The sequence below is a fragment of the Moschus berezovskii genome, chromosome 2 (genome assembly GCF_049115385.1).
Source record: "Moschus berezovskii isolate FMDL1 chromosome 2, NW_MosBer_1.0, whole genome shotgun sequence".
NCBI lineage: Eukaryota > Metazoa > Chordata > Mammalia > Artiodactyla > Moschidae > Moschus > Moschus berezovskii.
The window spans coordinates 46,956,057-46,968,764 of NC_142461.1; the positions used below are offsets into that span (position 1 = coordinate 46,956,057).

General features: G+C 42.1%; 2 protein-coding genes across 5 annotated transcripts in view; one reads left to right on the forward strand and one right to left on the reverse strand.

Moving 5' to 3' along the window:
• Positions 1 to 9,281, reverse strand: part of CFLAR (CASP8 and FADD like apoptosis regulator) — a 54,648-nt gene extending 45,367 nt beyond the window's left edge. The window contains exons 1-2 of one of the 4 annotated variants that reach the window (XM_088828359.1): positions 9,145 to 9,281; positions 8,575 to 8,672 (exon numbers count right to left, since the gene is read on the reverse strand). The gene's annotated coding sequence lies outside the window, so the exon portion shown is untranslated. Of the gene's footprint in view, positions 1 to 2,105; positions 2,746 to 8,574; positions 8,673 to 9,144 lie in introns of those variants that run through there. The other 3 variants (XM_055397130.2, XM_055397132.2, XM_088828366.1) reach the window with 3 other exon arrangements.
• On the forward strand, positions 8,356 to 9,371 carry LOC148778529 (uncharacterized). Its single transcript, XM_088828385.1, has 2 exons — positions 8,356 to 8,570; positions 8,987 to 9,371. The coding sequence occupies exons 1-2, from the start codon at positions 8,461 to 8,463 to the stop codon at positions 9,369 to 9,371; spliced, it is 495 nt and encodes a 164-aa protein (XP_088684511.1). The 5' UTR covers positions 8,356 to 8,460.
• The last annotated feature ends 3,337 nt before the right edge of the window (positions 9,372 to 12,708 follow it).

The following is a 12,708-nucleotide window of genomic DNA, read 5'->3' on the forward strand; positions in this document are numbered from 1 at the left end:
CTTCACACCACTACATTTTACACTGTCTCCCTCTATCCTTCTACAACCTCTCAGCACTCTTTCTGTACCTGCTTCTTAAATGAGGGGGTGCCCTAGCATCCATCTCTCACGCTGGTCTGTCTGTTCCTCCTGCCTGTGGCCTCCCCATCTCCAAAGAGATCTATCAGAATGAACTTTCTGAAGTTCATGCTTGGACCAAACACTTTCCTAAATTCAGTCCTTTCAATGACTCCTCATCTCTCATCACAGGGTCCAATTTTCTTTGCATTCAAGACCCTTCCTGGTCTGGCACCTGCCTCTACCTCTCATTAACACACACCTCGCACATTTGGCTTCAAGCCAACCTCAACACAGAGTTCTTACCCACTCCTTTGCACCTTTGCCTGGATTACCTGGCAAAACCATGCTCAGCTTGCAGGGCCAGCTGAAGTGTCTCCTACATGTAAAGCTTTTCTGGGAAGAACTCACCCAGACTTGGTCAGTAGCTCCTTTGTTCCATCACCATATTATGTATATAAAGCTTTGTGGCACTCAGCATAGCCCCAGTAGGTGACAGTAAAATGTCACTTTATCAGGCCTTTCAATGTTTCTCACAGAATGCCAGCTTTTCTCGCAAACCATCTGGTATCAAAAGCACGTAACATTCCCAATAGCATAACTATAACTACCAGTATGACTGGTTCCCGGCATACCAAAACCTATTCCAGGACAGACACACTTTATATTACCTTCTTTGTACTGCTTTGCTCATGGCATGGCCTGAAAGCAAGGTCATGTTCACTGAGCCACAGCATGCAAGCAAATGTAATTTCCCAGCAATACAACACAACTGAGTAGCAATGTGGAGAAGCCTGCCTTGCCAGCTGTAGAAAGCAGCATGTAAACCTGGAACTTTCAGGTGTCCGGGAATCCACACTAAGATATAAAGATGAAGTGCCTGAGAGAGTCATCCAGAAGCTTCTGAAGAGATAAAGGAAGAAAGGGTTACATGATCCTGACCATGTCAGAGGAGTTCAGTGCATGCGCACTGAACATCACAGGACCCAGCCTCCTCCTCCTCCATTCGTGTACAGAACCTGTGGATGTGGGCTCTGTGTGTGGCAATTTGAGCAGCCAATATAACAAAAGCAGCTTTTCTCCATCCATAGGCAATTTAATCCTAAGACAGTGCACAAAATGCCATTTTGTACCCAATATTTAAAATGACATGTTTAGTAAGAGATCATCACGTGGGTCCTCGTTTCTGGAATGCTGCAGAAACGGTCTAGAAGACCATGTACTGAAGCAGAAGCATAAATGCATTCCAATTTGGAATTATTTATTGCACATTTTTAATTTTTCATATGTCTCATTTTTTAATTTAATATTTAATGCATACTTTTAACCACTGATACATTATGTATATGAAAATACATAATGTATCAGTGGCTGTGCTGTGCTTAGTCACTCAGTCGTGTCGACTCTTTGCAACCCCTGTGGACTGTAGCCCGCCAGGCCCCTCTGTCCATGGGAATTCTTCAGGCAAGAATACTGGAGTGGGTTGCCATGCTCTTCTCCAGGGAATCTTACTGACGCAGGAGTTGAACTCGGGTCTCCCACATTGCAGGCAGATTCTTTACCAACTGAGTCACCAGGGAAGCCCATCAGTGGCTAAGAGGATGCATTAAAAAATTATTATATTTGGCTTCCCAATCATACATTTCAATTGTAGCAAATTGCCCACAAACTATAGTTGATCTCAATTATAAAGTGACATAAAATTAGAAGGTATATCTTACAAAGTTCTTTGATGAAGCTCAGCCCCATGACTCTCATGGAAACTCCTACAAATTTCAACATAACATTACCTCACATCACTTCTCTGATTCACAATAGCTGGATACGGGCTGAAGAAAATGGGGGAACGAAAGAATCCCAGAAGGAGAAAGAATCTAGACCAAAAGGAGATGGTGAGTCATCTAACTGTACTGAAACATGAGCAGAGTCACCACGGAAAACTACTTAATGCAGTGGCCCACTCCTCCTGAATCAAAGCAAATTTTCACTAGGGCAAACTTCCTCTAGAGAGCGCAAGCACCCAAAATTATCTCCCCTCCCTTACTTACTTTCTTCTTGAGTACTGTCATATGTGGTAAGCTCCCACTCATCTACATTAAGTTGTAGTGGAGTCCTGACCAGGTCTGCCAATTTTACCCTCCTAGGCCTTGAACAGACTGGTCATCATTACAGGGCCCCAGCAGGCCTGCACTTACGTCATGCCTACTCATCCTTACATAATCTACAAGGAAGCAAGATGGAGATGGTGGTAGAATAAGAAACAAGCTTAGAACCTGGTTGTCAGATCCAGGAGACAGAGCTTGTGAAAGGAAGGTTTTACAATTCTTTGTGGTAACAATGCTGTTGTTTAAAAACTGGGTGAGACCCCATGGGGGCTTCACTGTTGGCTCAGTGGTAAAGAATATGTATATAAAGCTTTGTGGCACCCAGCATAGCCCCAGTAGGTGACAGTAAAATGTCACTTTATCAGGCTTTTCAATGTTTCTCACAGAATGCCAGCTTTTCTCGCAAACCATCTGGTATCAAAAGCACGTAACATTCCCAATAGCATAACTGCCAGTATGACTGGTTCCCAGCATACTAAAACCTATTCCAGGACAGACACACTTTATATTACCTTCTTTGTACTGCTTTGCTCATGGCACGGCCTGAAAGCAAGGTCATGTTCACTGAGCCACAGCATGCAAGCAAATGTAATTTCCCAGCAGTACAACACAACTGAGTAGCAACGTGGAGAAGCCTGCCTTGCCAGCTGCAGAAAGCATCATGCAAACCTGGAACTTTCAGGTGTCTGGGAATCCCCACTAAGATATAAAGATGAAGTGCCTGAGAGAGTCATCCAGAAGCTTCTAAAGAGATAAAAGAAGAAAGGGTTACATGATCCTGACCAAGTCAGAGGAGTTCAGTGCATACGCACCGAACAACACAGGACCCACCCTCCTCCTCCTCCATTCGTGTACAGAACCTGTGGATGTGGGCTCTGTGTGTGGCAATTTGAGCAGCCAATATAACAAAAGCAGCTTTTCTCCATCCATAGGCATTTTAACCCTAAGACAGTGCACAAAATGCCATTTTGTACCCAATATTTAAAATGACATGTTTAGTAAGAGATCATCACGTGGGTCCTCGTTTCTGGAATGCTGCAAAAATGGTCTAGAAGACCATGTACTGAAGCAGAAGCATAAATGCATTCCAATTTGGAATTATTTATTGCGCATTTTTAATTTTTCATATGTTTCATTTTTTAATTTAATATTTAATGCATACTTTTAATCACATAATGTATCAGTGGCTGTGCTGTGCTTAGTCTCTCAGTCGTGTCAACTCTGCAACCCCTGCACACTGTAGCCCGCCAGGCCCCTCTGTCCATGGGGATTCTTCAGGCTAGAATACTGGAGTGGGTTGCCATGCTCTTCTCCAGGGAATCTTACCGACCCAGGGATTGAACTCCGGTCTCCCACATTGCAGGCAGATTCTTTACCAACTGAGTCACCAGGGAAGCCCATCAGTGGCTAAGAGGATGCATTAAAAATTATTATATTTGGCTTCCCAATCATACATTTCAATTGTAGCAAATTGCCCACAAACTATAGTTGATCTCAATTATAAAATGACATAAAATTAGAAGGTATATCTTACAAAGTTCTTTGATGAAGCTCAGCCCCATGACTCTCATGGAAACTCCTACAAATTTCAACATAACATTACCTCACATCACTTCTCTGATTCACAATAGCTGGATACGGGCTGAAGAAAATGGGGGAATGAAAGAATCCCAGAAGGAGAAAGAATCTAGACCAAAAGGAGATGGTGAGTCATCTAACTGTACTGAAACATGAGCAGAGTCACCACGGAAAACTACTTAATGCAGTGGCCCACTCCTCCTGAATCAAAGCAAATTTTCACTAGGGCAAACTTCCTCTAGAGAGCGCAAGCACCCAAAATTATCTCCCCTCCCTTACTTACTTTCTTCTTGAGTACTGTCATATGTGGTAAGCTCCCACTCATCTACATTAAGTTGTAGTGGAGTTCAGGCCAGGACTGCCAAGTTTACCCTCCTAGGCCTTGAACAGACTGGTCATCATTACAGGGCCCCAGCAGGCCTGCACTTACGTCATGCCTACTCATCCTTACATAATCTACAAGGAAGCAAGATGGAGATGGTGGTAGAATAAGAAACAAGCTTAGAACCTGGTTGTCAGATCCAGGAGACAGAGCTTGTGAAAGGAAGTTTTTACAATTCTATGCGGTAACAATGCTGTTGTTTAAGAACTGGGTGAGGCTCCATGGGGGCTTCACTGTTAGCTCAGTGGTAAAGAATCTGCCAACCAATGCAGGAGATACAGGTTCAATTCCTTGGTTTGAGAAGCTTCCCTGGAGTAGGAAATGGCAACCTGCTCCAGTATCCTTGCCTGGAAAAGTCCATGGGTAATGGAGCCTGGTGGCTACACCCCATGGTGTCACAGAGTCGGACACGACTGAGTGACTGAGGACACACACTGTATCGAATACAGTAGTACAGAATCACAAGCCCAGGACATTCACTTGATGCCAGCCCCTGTAGGCCAGCTATTTACTGTGCTACCGTACTTTCAAAGTACCGTACTGTAAGATTCAAAATGTTTCCTTGGAACATCACTGAAGGTCCACTGTTTACGACTCTATGCTTTCAGTGCAAGAGGCTTGGGTTCTGAAGCAGGAGGAACATGGGTAAAGTCATAGGAGATTCATTCCCTGTGAACAGAAACTCTAAGACAAGAATAGCAGGACAATTAAGAAAGGAAGACTGAGGGCAGCCACAGAAAACTTACATAGCAGGTAAACCCCTAAATTTAGCTGGACTGTTCCCCACTCCTTCCCTAATACTTTAATCTCTGTCCCAACTCTGTAACTTTGGAAGAATATTTACCTCCGTCTGGAATGTCCTCTTTATTCTCCACCTCTATAAATTAACATCTAAACCTTTCTCCAGCTTCCCAGGTGGCATAGTGGTAAAGAATCCACCTGCCAATGCAGGAGACTCAAGAGACATGGGTTCCATCCCTGGGTCAGGAATATCCCCTGGAGAAGGAAATGGCAACCCACTCCAGTATTACTGCTTGGAAAATTACATGCGCAGAGTAGCCTGGCGGGCTATAGTCCAAAGGGTCACAAAGAGCTGGACATGACGAGCACACAGGCAAACTTTTCTCAAAGCCTAATTCAGGTTTCTCTACTCCTTGAGGCTTCCTGAATGATTCCAGCCCACATAAATCTCCTGAATAGACTCGTATAATGTTTACTATATAAATGATATCAGTTCAATTCAGTTCAGTCGCTCAGTCGTGTCTGACTCTTTGCGACCCCATGAATCACAGCACGCCAGGCCTCCCTGTCCATCACCAACTCCCGGAGTTCACTCTAACTCATGTCCATCGAGTCGGTGATGCCATCCAGCCATCTCATTCTCTGTCATCCCCTTCTCCTCCCGCCCCCAATCCCTCCCAGCATCAGAGTCTTTTCCAGTGAGTCAACTAGTCGCATGAGGTGGCCAAAGTATTGCAGTTTCAGCTTTAGCATCAGTCCTTCCAATGAACACCCAGGATTGATCTCCTTTAGAATGGACTGGTTGGATCTCCTTGCAGTCCAAGGGACTCTCAAGAGTCTTCTCCAGCACCACAGTTCAAAAGCATCAATTCTTTGGCGCTCAGCTTTCTTCACACTCCAACTCTCACATCCATACATGACCACGGGAAAAATCATAGCCTTGACTAGACGGACCTTTGTTGGCAAAGTAATGTCTCTGCTTTTTAATATACTATCTAGGTTGGTCATAACTTTCCTTCCAATATATCACTTAGTCCTTAAAAATAGAGACAGCGAGGAGGCTGGGCCCTGTGCAGGCCACACATTTTTCATTCTCAAAGTCAGGAGACCTCTTAGACTATAAATGAACAGAAAGGCTCCTTAGGGGTCAAAAGGGAAGAAGGTCAAGAGACATTCTACCCAAACACCTCTGCGGTAGAATCTATTTTAGCTAAGATTGCATGCACACACATGGGAGGAGGATCCTGAGATATACCAAATACAGACTCTGAACCAGGCAAATCAAAATAATTGGCCAAAGGAAAACCAGAAGAAATGCCTCATAAAAGTGATTTAAACTGCCACAAGGGCAAGATTCAGGGACTCTCACTCTGAGTCTGCCCGTGCGTCTATTTACACATATGGTACTCTTTTTCCTCCTAATAAATATTTAACTTGTTTCATTACTTTCTTTGTGGGAATTTTTTTCCTCAAAACCAAAGGACCAGGGCCTTGTCACTGACCACTGGTCAGGTGGCTGGGATTTGGTGCTCTCATTGCTGTGACCCGGCCTCAATCTCTGGCTAGGGAACAGAGTCCCCTTACAAGTCACTGCAGGCTGAGGCCACCTGAGATCATACCTATCACTGGTCGAGGAACAAGATCCCACATGCCATTCAGTGCAGTCAAAATTAAAAAGAAAAAAAAGTAAGAATTCTTGGCCTATCATAAAAAAATACAAATTAAAAAAAAAAGAAACTGAGGAATGGATGATTTAAAAAACAGAAGAAGAAAAAAGATTAATGACTATATCATTTACCTCAGAGCAACAACAAAACAGAAAGTTTTGGTTTTGTGTTTGTTATGTATTATTTGTTTGAAAAGTATTATTATAAACAGTACAGTACTGTATAGCCATGGAGAAGGAAATGGCAACCCACTCCAGTATTCTTGCCTGGAGAATTCCCATGGACAGAGAAGCCTGGCAGGCTACAGTCCATGGGTTCGCAAGAGTCAGACACAACTTAGCGGCTAAACCACCACCACCACCACTGTATAGCCAATCGGGTTAGTTGGGTACCTAGGCTAACTTTATTGGACCTAGGAACAAACTGGACTTACCTACATTCTCTCTGAATGGAACTCTGGGGACATACTATACTTGGGACAGAACAGAAACTGGAGGACAGACTCTGACGCACCAAGCGGTGGCTTCCAAGGCAAACATTAAGCTCCTGTGGACTTCCTGCCTGGCAGCCTGCCAGAAACCACAGCCCAAACCAAACTTTCTGCTCCAGAAATCTTTGCCCCCACACCTTAAAAACTCTACAGGTGCACCTCACATGCTGTCCCTCCAGACAGTAGACTCTCCCTTGTGTGGGCAAAGAACCCACCTGGCGTTGGGCGGGAGGGTTGGGGGGATGGGGATTACTTGTCTCAATCCAAGACAACAGTGGGCATGGCCATTGCTGGTAATGGGACTTGAGGTCACCCCAGGGACCAAACGTATACTTCCTTTTCAGTTTTGAACAAGTCCACTGCCAACACTCAGAAAAACTACCCACGACTATCCCCCCGCAACACCCCAATTGTGCAAGATTCCCAGGGGGCAGGGGCAAGGGGCCCCTGCAGGCCTGCAGGTGGATTCACCTTCAAGAGCAGGTGCCAGATGATAAATAACAGTGTTAAATCAAGTGCAAATGTCACTTTCAAATATAAAACATGAAGTCCTTAGGAAAAGCCATTTTAATCAGGATGTCCAACCCAGAAGCTATAAGTAGAACAAGTGTTAACACTAAAAATGCAACTTTTGTAGGGCAAACACATTCAAAATTCCCTTACAAACCCGAGTCTTGTTTCTTTTTTAAGTGTTGGAGTTAGGCCAAGTTTCTTTTTTCTTTTTTTTTGGCTCTCCCAAATAAACTTTTTAAAGATTATTCAGGGGAATCACTGAAGGGAAATTACCCAGAACTCCGTTTATCTTATCTGAAAACTCTTACCTGAAGCAGGTCAGCCCTCAGAGCCCTGTCTTAGTTTTAAATCATCATGTTTTGTGTCCAACAATCTCCCTATTGGTTCTACCTCTCAGTGTGTAAACAAAATTCAAATGTCAACAAATGAAACTATTGGGGAACTTTGGCGTCATTGAACTTACTTCCTGTAACCTTCAACTAAAAACTTGTTCAGAATTTCAGTGGCCTTTGTTCTATTGCCTTCCACTGTTAATATTTTAAAAAATATGCCCTGACCAGACATTCCCCAGTTCCTTTTAAGGGATAAAGCTGGGGAGGTAGGAACAAGTTTATTTCAAGGCTCTACAAAAAGTCTTATCAACCAGTTATTGCGAAATTTCCTAAGGCAAGCTGTTCTTCACACAAAACACACATCTTTGCCAAAACACACATCTTTGCCAAAACACACATCACACACTGCTTTAGGAAACAGCAGCCCTAACCTACTTCACCAGGCTATTGCAAAAGAGTAAAAATTCCCGTCCTACCAGTCGCTTCCACGGAGATACCCACTACCGCACAGAAAGTCCCAGTTCTCATCAACTTTGCCAAAGGAAGGCTGCCAATCTTTTCATCAGGTCACGCCCGGAAGGGAGCAACCCTTGGGATGTCCTTAAGCAAAGTTTACAAGACACTGGGGATCTGCCACAAAAGTTGCGGTTCTGGGGCTTCATTGTTGGGCGAGTCTCTAAGTCCGGGCGATACCGCGCCCAGACGGTACCTGGGATCTTGGGAGACTCAGGCGGCCCTCCAGAGAATCGGGGGCGCAGGGCGCTCCAACTGGTCTGGGGCCCAGGGGGCAAACCGAAGACAACAGATCTATGAGGGGAAGGAGAGGGTGGGAGGAACTGAGAGAGTAGCATTGCCATTTATACCCTACGATGTGTAAACCAGCTAGTGGGAAGCTGCTGTATAGCACAGGGAGCTCAGTCCCACGCTCTGTGAGGACCTAGAGGGGTGGGGTGGGGGCCTGGAGGGTAGGAGGGAGGCTCAAGAGGGAGCGGATGTACTATACTTATGGCTGATTCTTGGTTGTTGCTCCGCAGAAACCAACACAACATTGTAAAGCAATTGTCCTCCAATTAAAAACTTAAAAATTCATGAACATTATATATATCTCTCTCTCTCTACAGGACTGAGTCACCTGCTAGAAGTCCCACCCCTCCCCTGCCCCCTGCCCCACACCCCCGCCCAGGCGCAGTGCCAGGAAGCGCCAGTCCGGGTGAGCTCGAGAGGCAACGTGGGAGGGTCGGGGCTTGGGGTGGCGCGGGGGGCGGGGGGGTGCACCTACCGTCCAGCCTGCGGCGAGGCTCTCCTCTGGCTGCAACCCAGACTTCACTCCGACGCCTGAAAATCCGCAGGCAAGATGGAGAAAAAGAAACCGAAAGTCTGAAAGCAGACGTGGCTTTCCTGTCCAGTCCGCAAGCGCTCTGGCCTTCCTCTCTCTGGACGTGTCTCTCATCCTATAAAAACTTTTCACTTTATAAAAGTCTGATGGTCCGACATTCACTGTGTTAGACCCAGAGACCCCACTCACCCGCCCTTCCAGTAGAACCGGTGCCAGGCCACAGCCCCCCTGTCGGCTATTTCCTGTTTTTTACTTCCCTACGTGTTTGCTATGAACTCTGGGCGGTTGCTTACCGAGCAGTTCCAGTTGTCTCTAGCAACAAGCACTAGTAGTTTTGTTGCTGGTGTCCTGGAAAATAATAAATAGCAAATGTAAAAGCGCTGTATGCTTTGTTCCTCAACTACTTTTCTTCTGATTTTTTTTTTAAGTTTCTGAAATGAACTTTTTCTAGAAATATATTTAAACTTACAGGAAAGTTGCAAAAATAACTGGAAATAGAAGTATTCCATTTCCCAGAGCCCTACTTGAATTTCTATAATACCAGACAACAACATCAGAAGAGGTTTAGCAAAATTTAAGGGGTTGGAGGGTGGGAGGGGATAAACTTCACTAAAATAATCCAGTCAGCCTCTAAATAAATAAGCATGCACGCAACAATGAAAGAGGTTGGTGGAGGCTGGTGAGTGAGGAGGAAACAGGAACCCGGAGTTGCTATACTATCTAAAATGTCCAGTGGTCTGTGCACCCTTCTATATTTAAAATGGATAACCAGCAAGGACCTATTGTATAGCACGCGGATCAAAGTTATGTGGCAGTCTGGATGGGAGGGGAGTTTCGGGGGAGAATAGATACAAATATATGTATGCCTGTGTCCCTTTGCTGTTCAACTGAAACTATCACAAAACTGTTAACTGGCTATATCCCAATAGAAAATAAACTGTTTAAAAATTTAAAATATAAAATAAAATGTCCAGTTTCTAACGAGGCATGCAAGGAAACAGGAAAGTATGACCCAAACATTGGGAAAACAGGCAACAGAAACTGCCTTTGAGAGCAACAGGATGTTGGATTTATCAGAAAAATAATTCAAAGTAGCTATTATAAGCATGTTCACAAAACTAAAGAAAAGCATCATTAAAGAATGACGATAATGTCATACCAAATAGAAATATCAATAGAGATATATTCAGCCCCTAGAGTAGGGATGTGACTCTGTAATTATAGAAATGAACCAAACAGAAATTTCTGAATTTGAAAAGTACAATAACTAAAATTACTTTATTAGAGGCTTAACATGAAACTTAAACTGGCAGAAGAAAGAATAAGCTATCTTGAAGATTGATAGATAGAGATTATGGTCCCAAGAACAGAGAAAAATAAAAAGAGCCTCAGAAAATGTGGACATCATTAAGCACACCAGCATGTCCATAGTAGGAGTACTAGAAGGAGAGGGGAGTGAAGAAGGAACCGAAAAAGTATTCAAAGAAATAATGGCTAAAAACTTTCTAAATTTATTGAAAAACTATCTCATATATCTAGGAAACTCAACAAATTTCAAATGGGATGAATGCAAGAGATCTACAGACACAACAAAGCAAAAATGCTGAAAGTCAAAGGAAGAAATCTTGAAATCAGCAAGAGAAAAATGACTCATGACTTACAAGTTAATGCCAGTAAGATTAATAATGGACTTTTAAGGAAAAACAAGAGAAACCAGAAGACAATATCATAACATATTCAAAATGCTCCAAGAAATAATCTTATGAAAATAAGTTGGTGAAATAAGGTAAAATAGTTTCCCAAACAAACAAAAACTGAGAGAATTTTTGCTAGTAGATGTGTCTTACAAGAAATACTAAAGGATGAAAGCAAACAACAGGTTGAAAGCAGTAATCCCAGACAGTAATTCAAATTTATACCAAAAGAAAAATAAAACATCAGAAAAGAATATTGTATAATTAGAAGAGACAGTATAAATGAATTTTTATTAAAAAAATATAATGGATGATTGTGCCTATAACATAAAATTAATATGTGTAATGTATTTGCCAATAATAGCACAAAAGAGGTGGGTGGGAGAAAAGCTACATTGGGATAAAGAAGTGATTACAGACTGTAAAGTAGAATAATAACAATGTATTGTTGGTTGTACAACATTAATTGATGCTTTATATATATATATATATAAAATAAAATATCACAAAGTGGTGGTGGAGCAGGAAGATGGGAGTAGAGCTATATATGAGTAACGTTTCTGTATAAAACTGGAATTAACTAATGTAAATCCAAAGCTGCTTCTGATAAATTAAGATATATATGGTAAACCTCACAGCAACCTCTGAAACAATTCAAAAAATATATAGTGAAAAATCATTAAAGAAATTAAGATGCTTTATTAGAATATATTTCCTTAATGCAAAAGAAAGCATCAAAAGAGGAACAGAGGGACAAGAAAGACATGACAAATAGAAAACCAAAAGAAAAATGAGCCATGCAAATCCAGCTGTAACAATAATAACCTTAAATTAAAATAGATTAAATGATCCAATCAAAAGGAAAGTTTGCTAGACTGGATTTTAAAAAATAAAAAAATCTATGGAGACTTCCATAGGTCCAGTGGTTCTTACAACAATAAATAAGAAATAGATGAATCAACAAGGACAGTTGGAAACTTTGATATTCTACTTTCAGTAATGGACAGAACAACTAGACAGACAGTCAAAAAGAAAAATAGAAGGCTTGAGCAATGCCATAAACCAACTAGACCTAACTGACAGCCATAGAACACTCCACCCAACAATAGAATGTACATTATCACTATATAGGAATATACATTTAAGTGCACATGGAATATAATCCAGACTATACCATCTGCTAGGCTCAAAAACACACCTCAATAAATTTTAAGGAACAGAAATAATATAAAGTATGTTTTCTGACCACAGTGAAATGAAATTAGAAGCCAATAACAGGGAAAATGGGTAAAACTTATAAGTCTGTGGAAAATAAATAGCAAATCTGTGGAAAATAAATAACACACTTCTAAGTAACCAGTGGGTCAAAAAGGAAATCAAAAGAAAAATCTGAAAATACTTTCAGGTGAATGAAAATCAAGCATAACATTTCAAAACTTAGGAAGTAGAACTAAAGCAGTGCTTAGAGAGACATTTATAACTTTAAATGTCCATATTAAGCAAAAAGAATGATCTCAAGTCAATGACCTAAACTTAAATGGCAACCCACTCCAGTACTCTTGCCTGGAGAATCCCACGGACGGAGGAGCCTGGTAGGCAACAGTCCATGGGGTTGCAAAGAGTCGGACACGACTGAGTGACTTCACTTCACTTTCCACTTTAAGATATGGGTAAAAGAAGAGCAAACAAAATCTAAAGCAGCCAGAAGCAAGAAAATAATACAGATTAAAGTGGAATGGAAAAGCAATAGAGAAAATCAATTAAACCAGAAAAAAGCTGATTTTTAATAATTTAATTAATTAATTTATTTTTT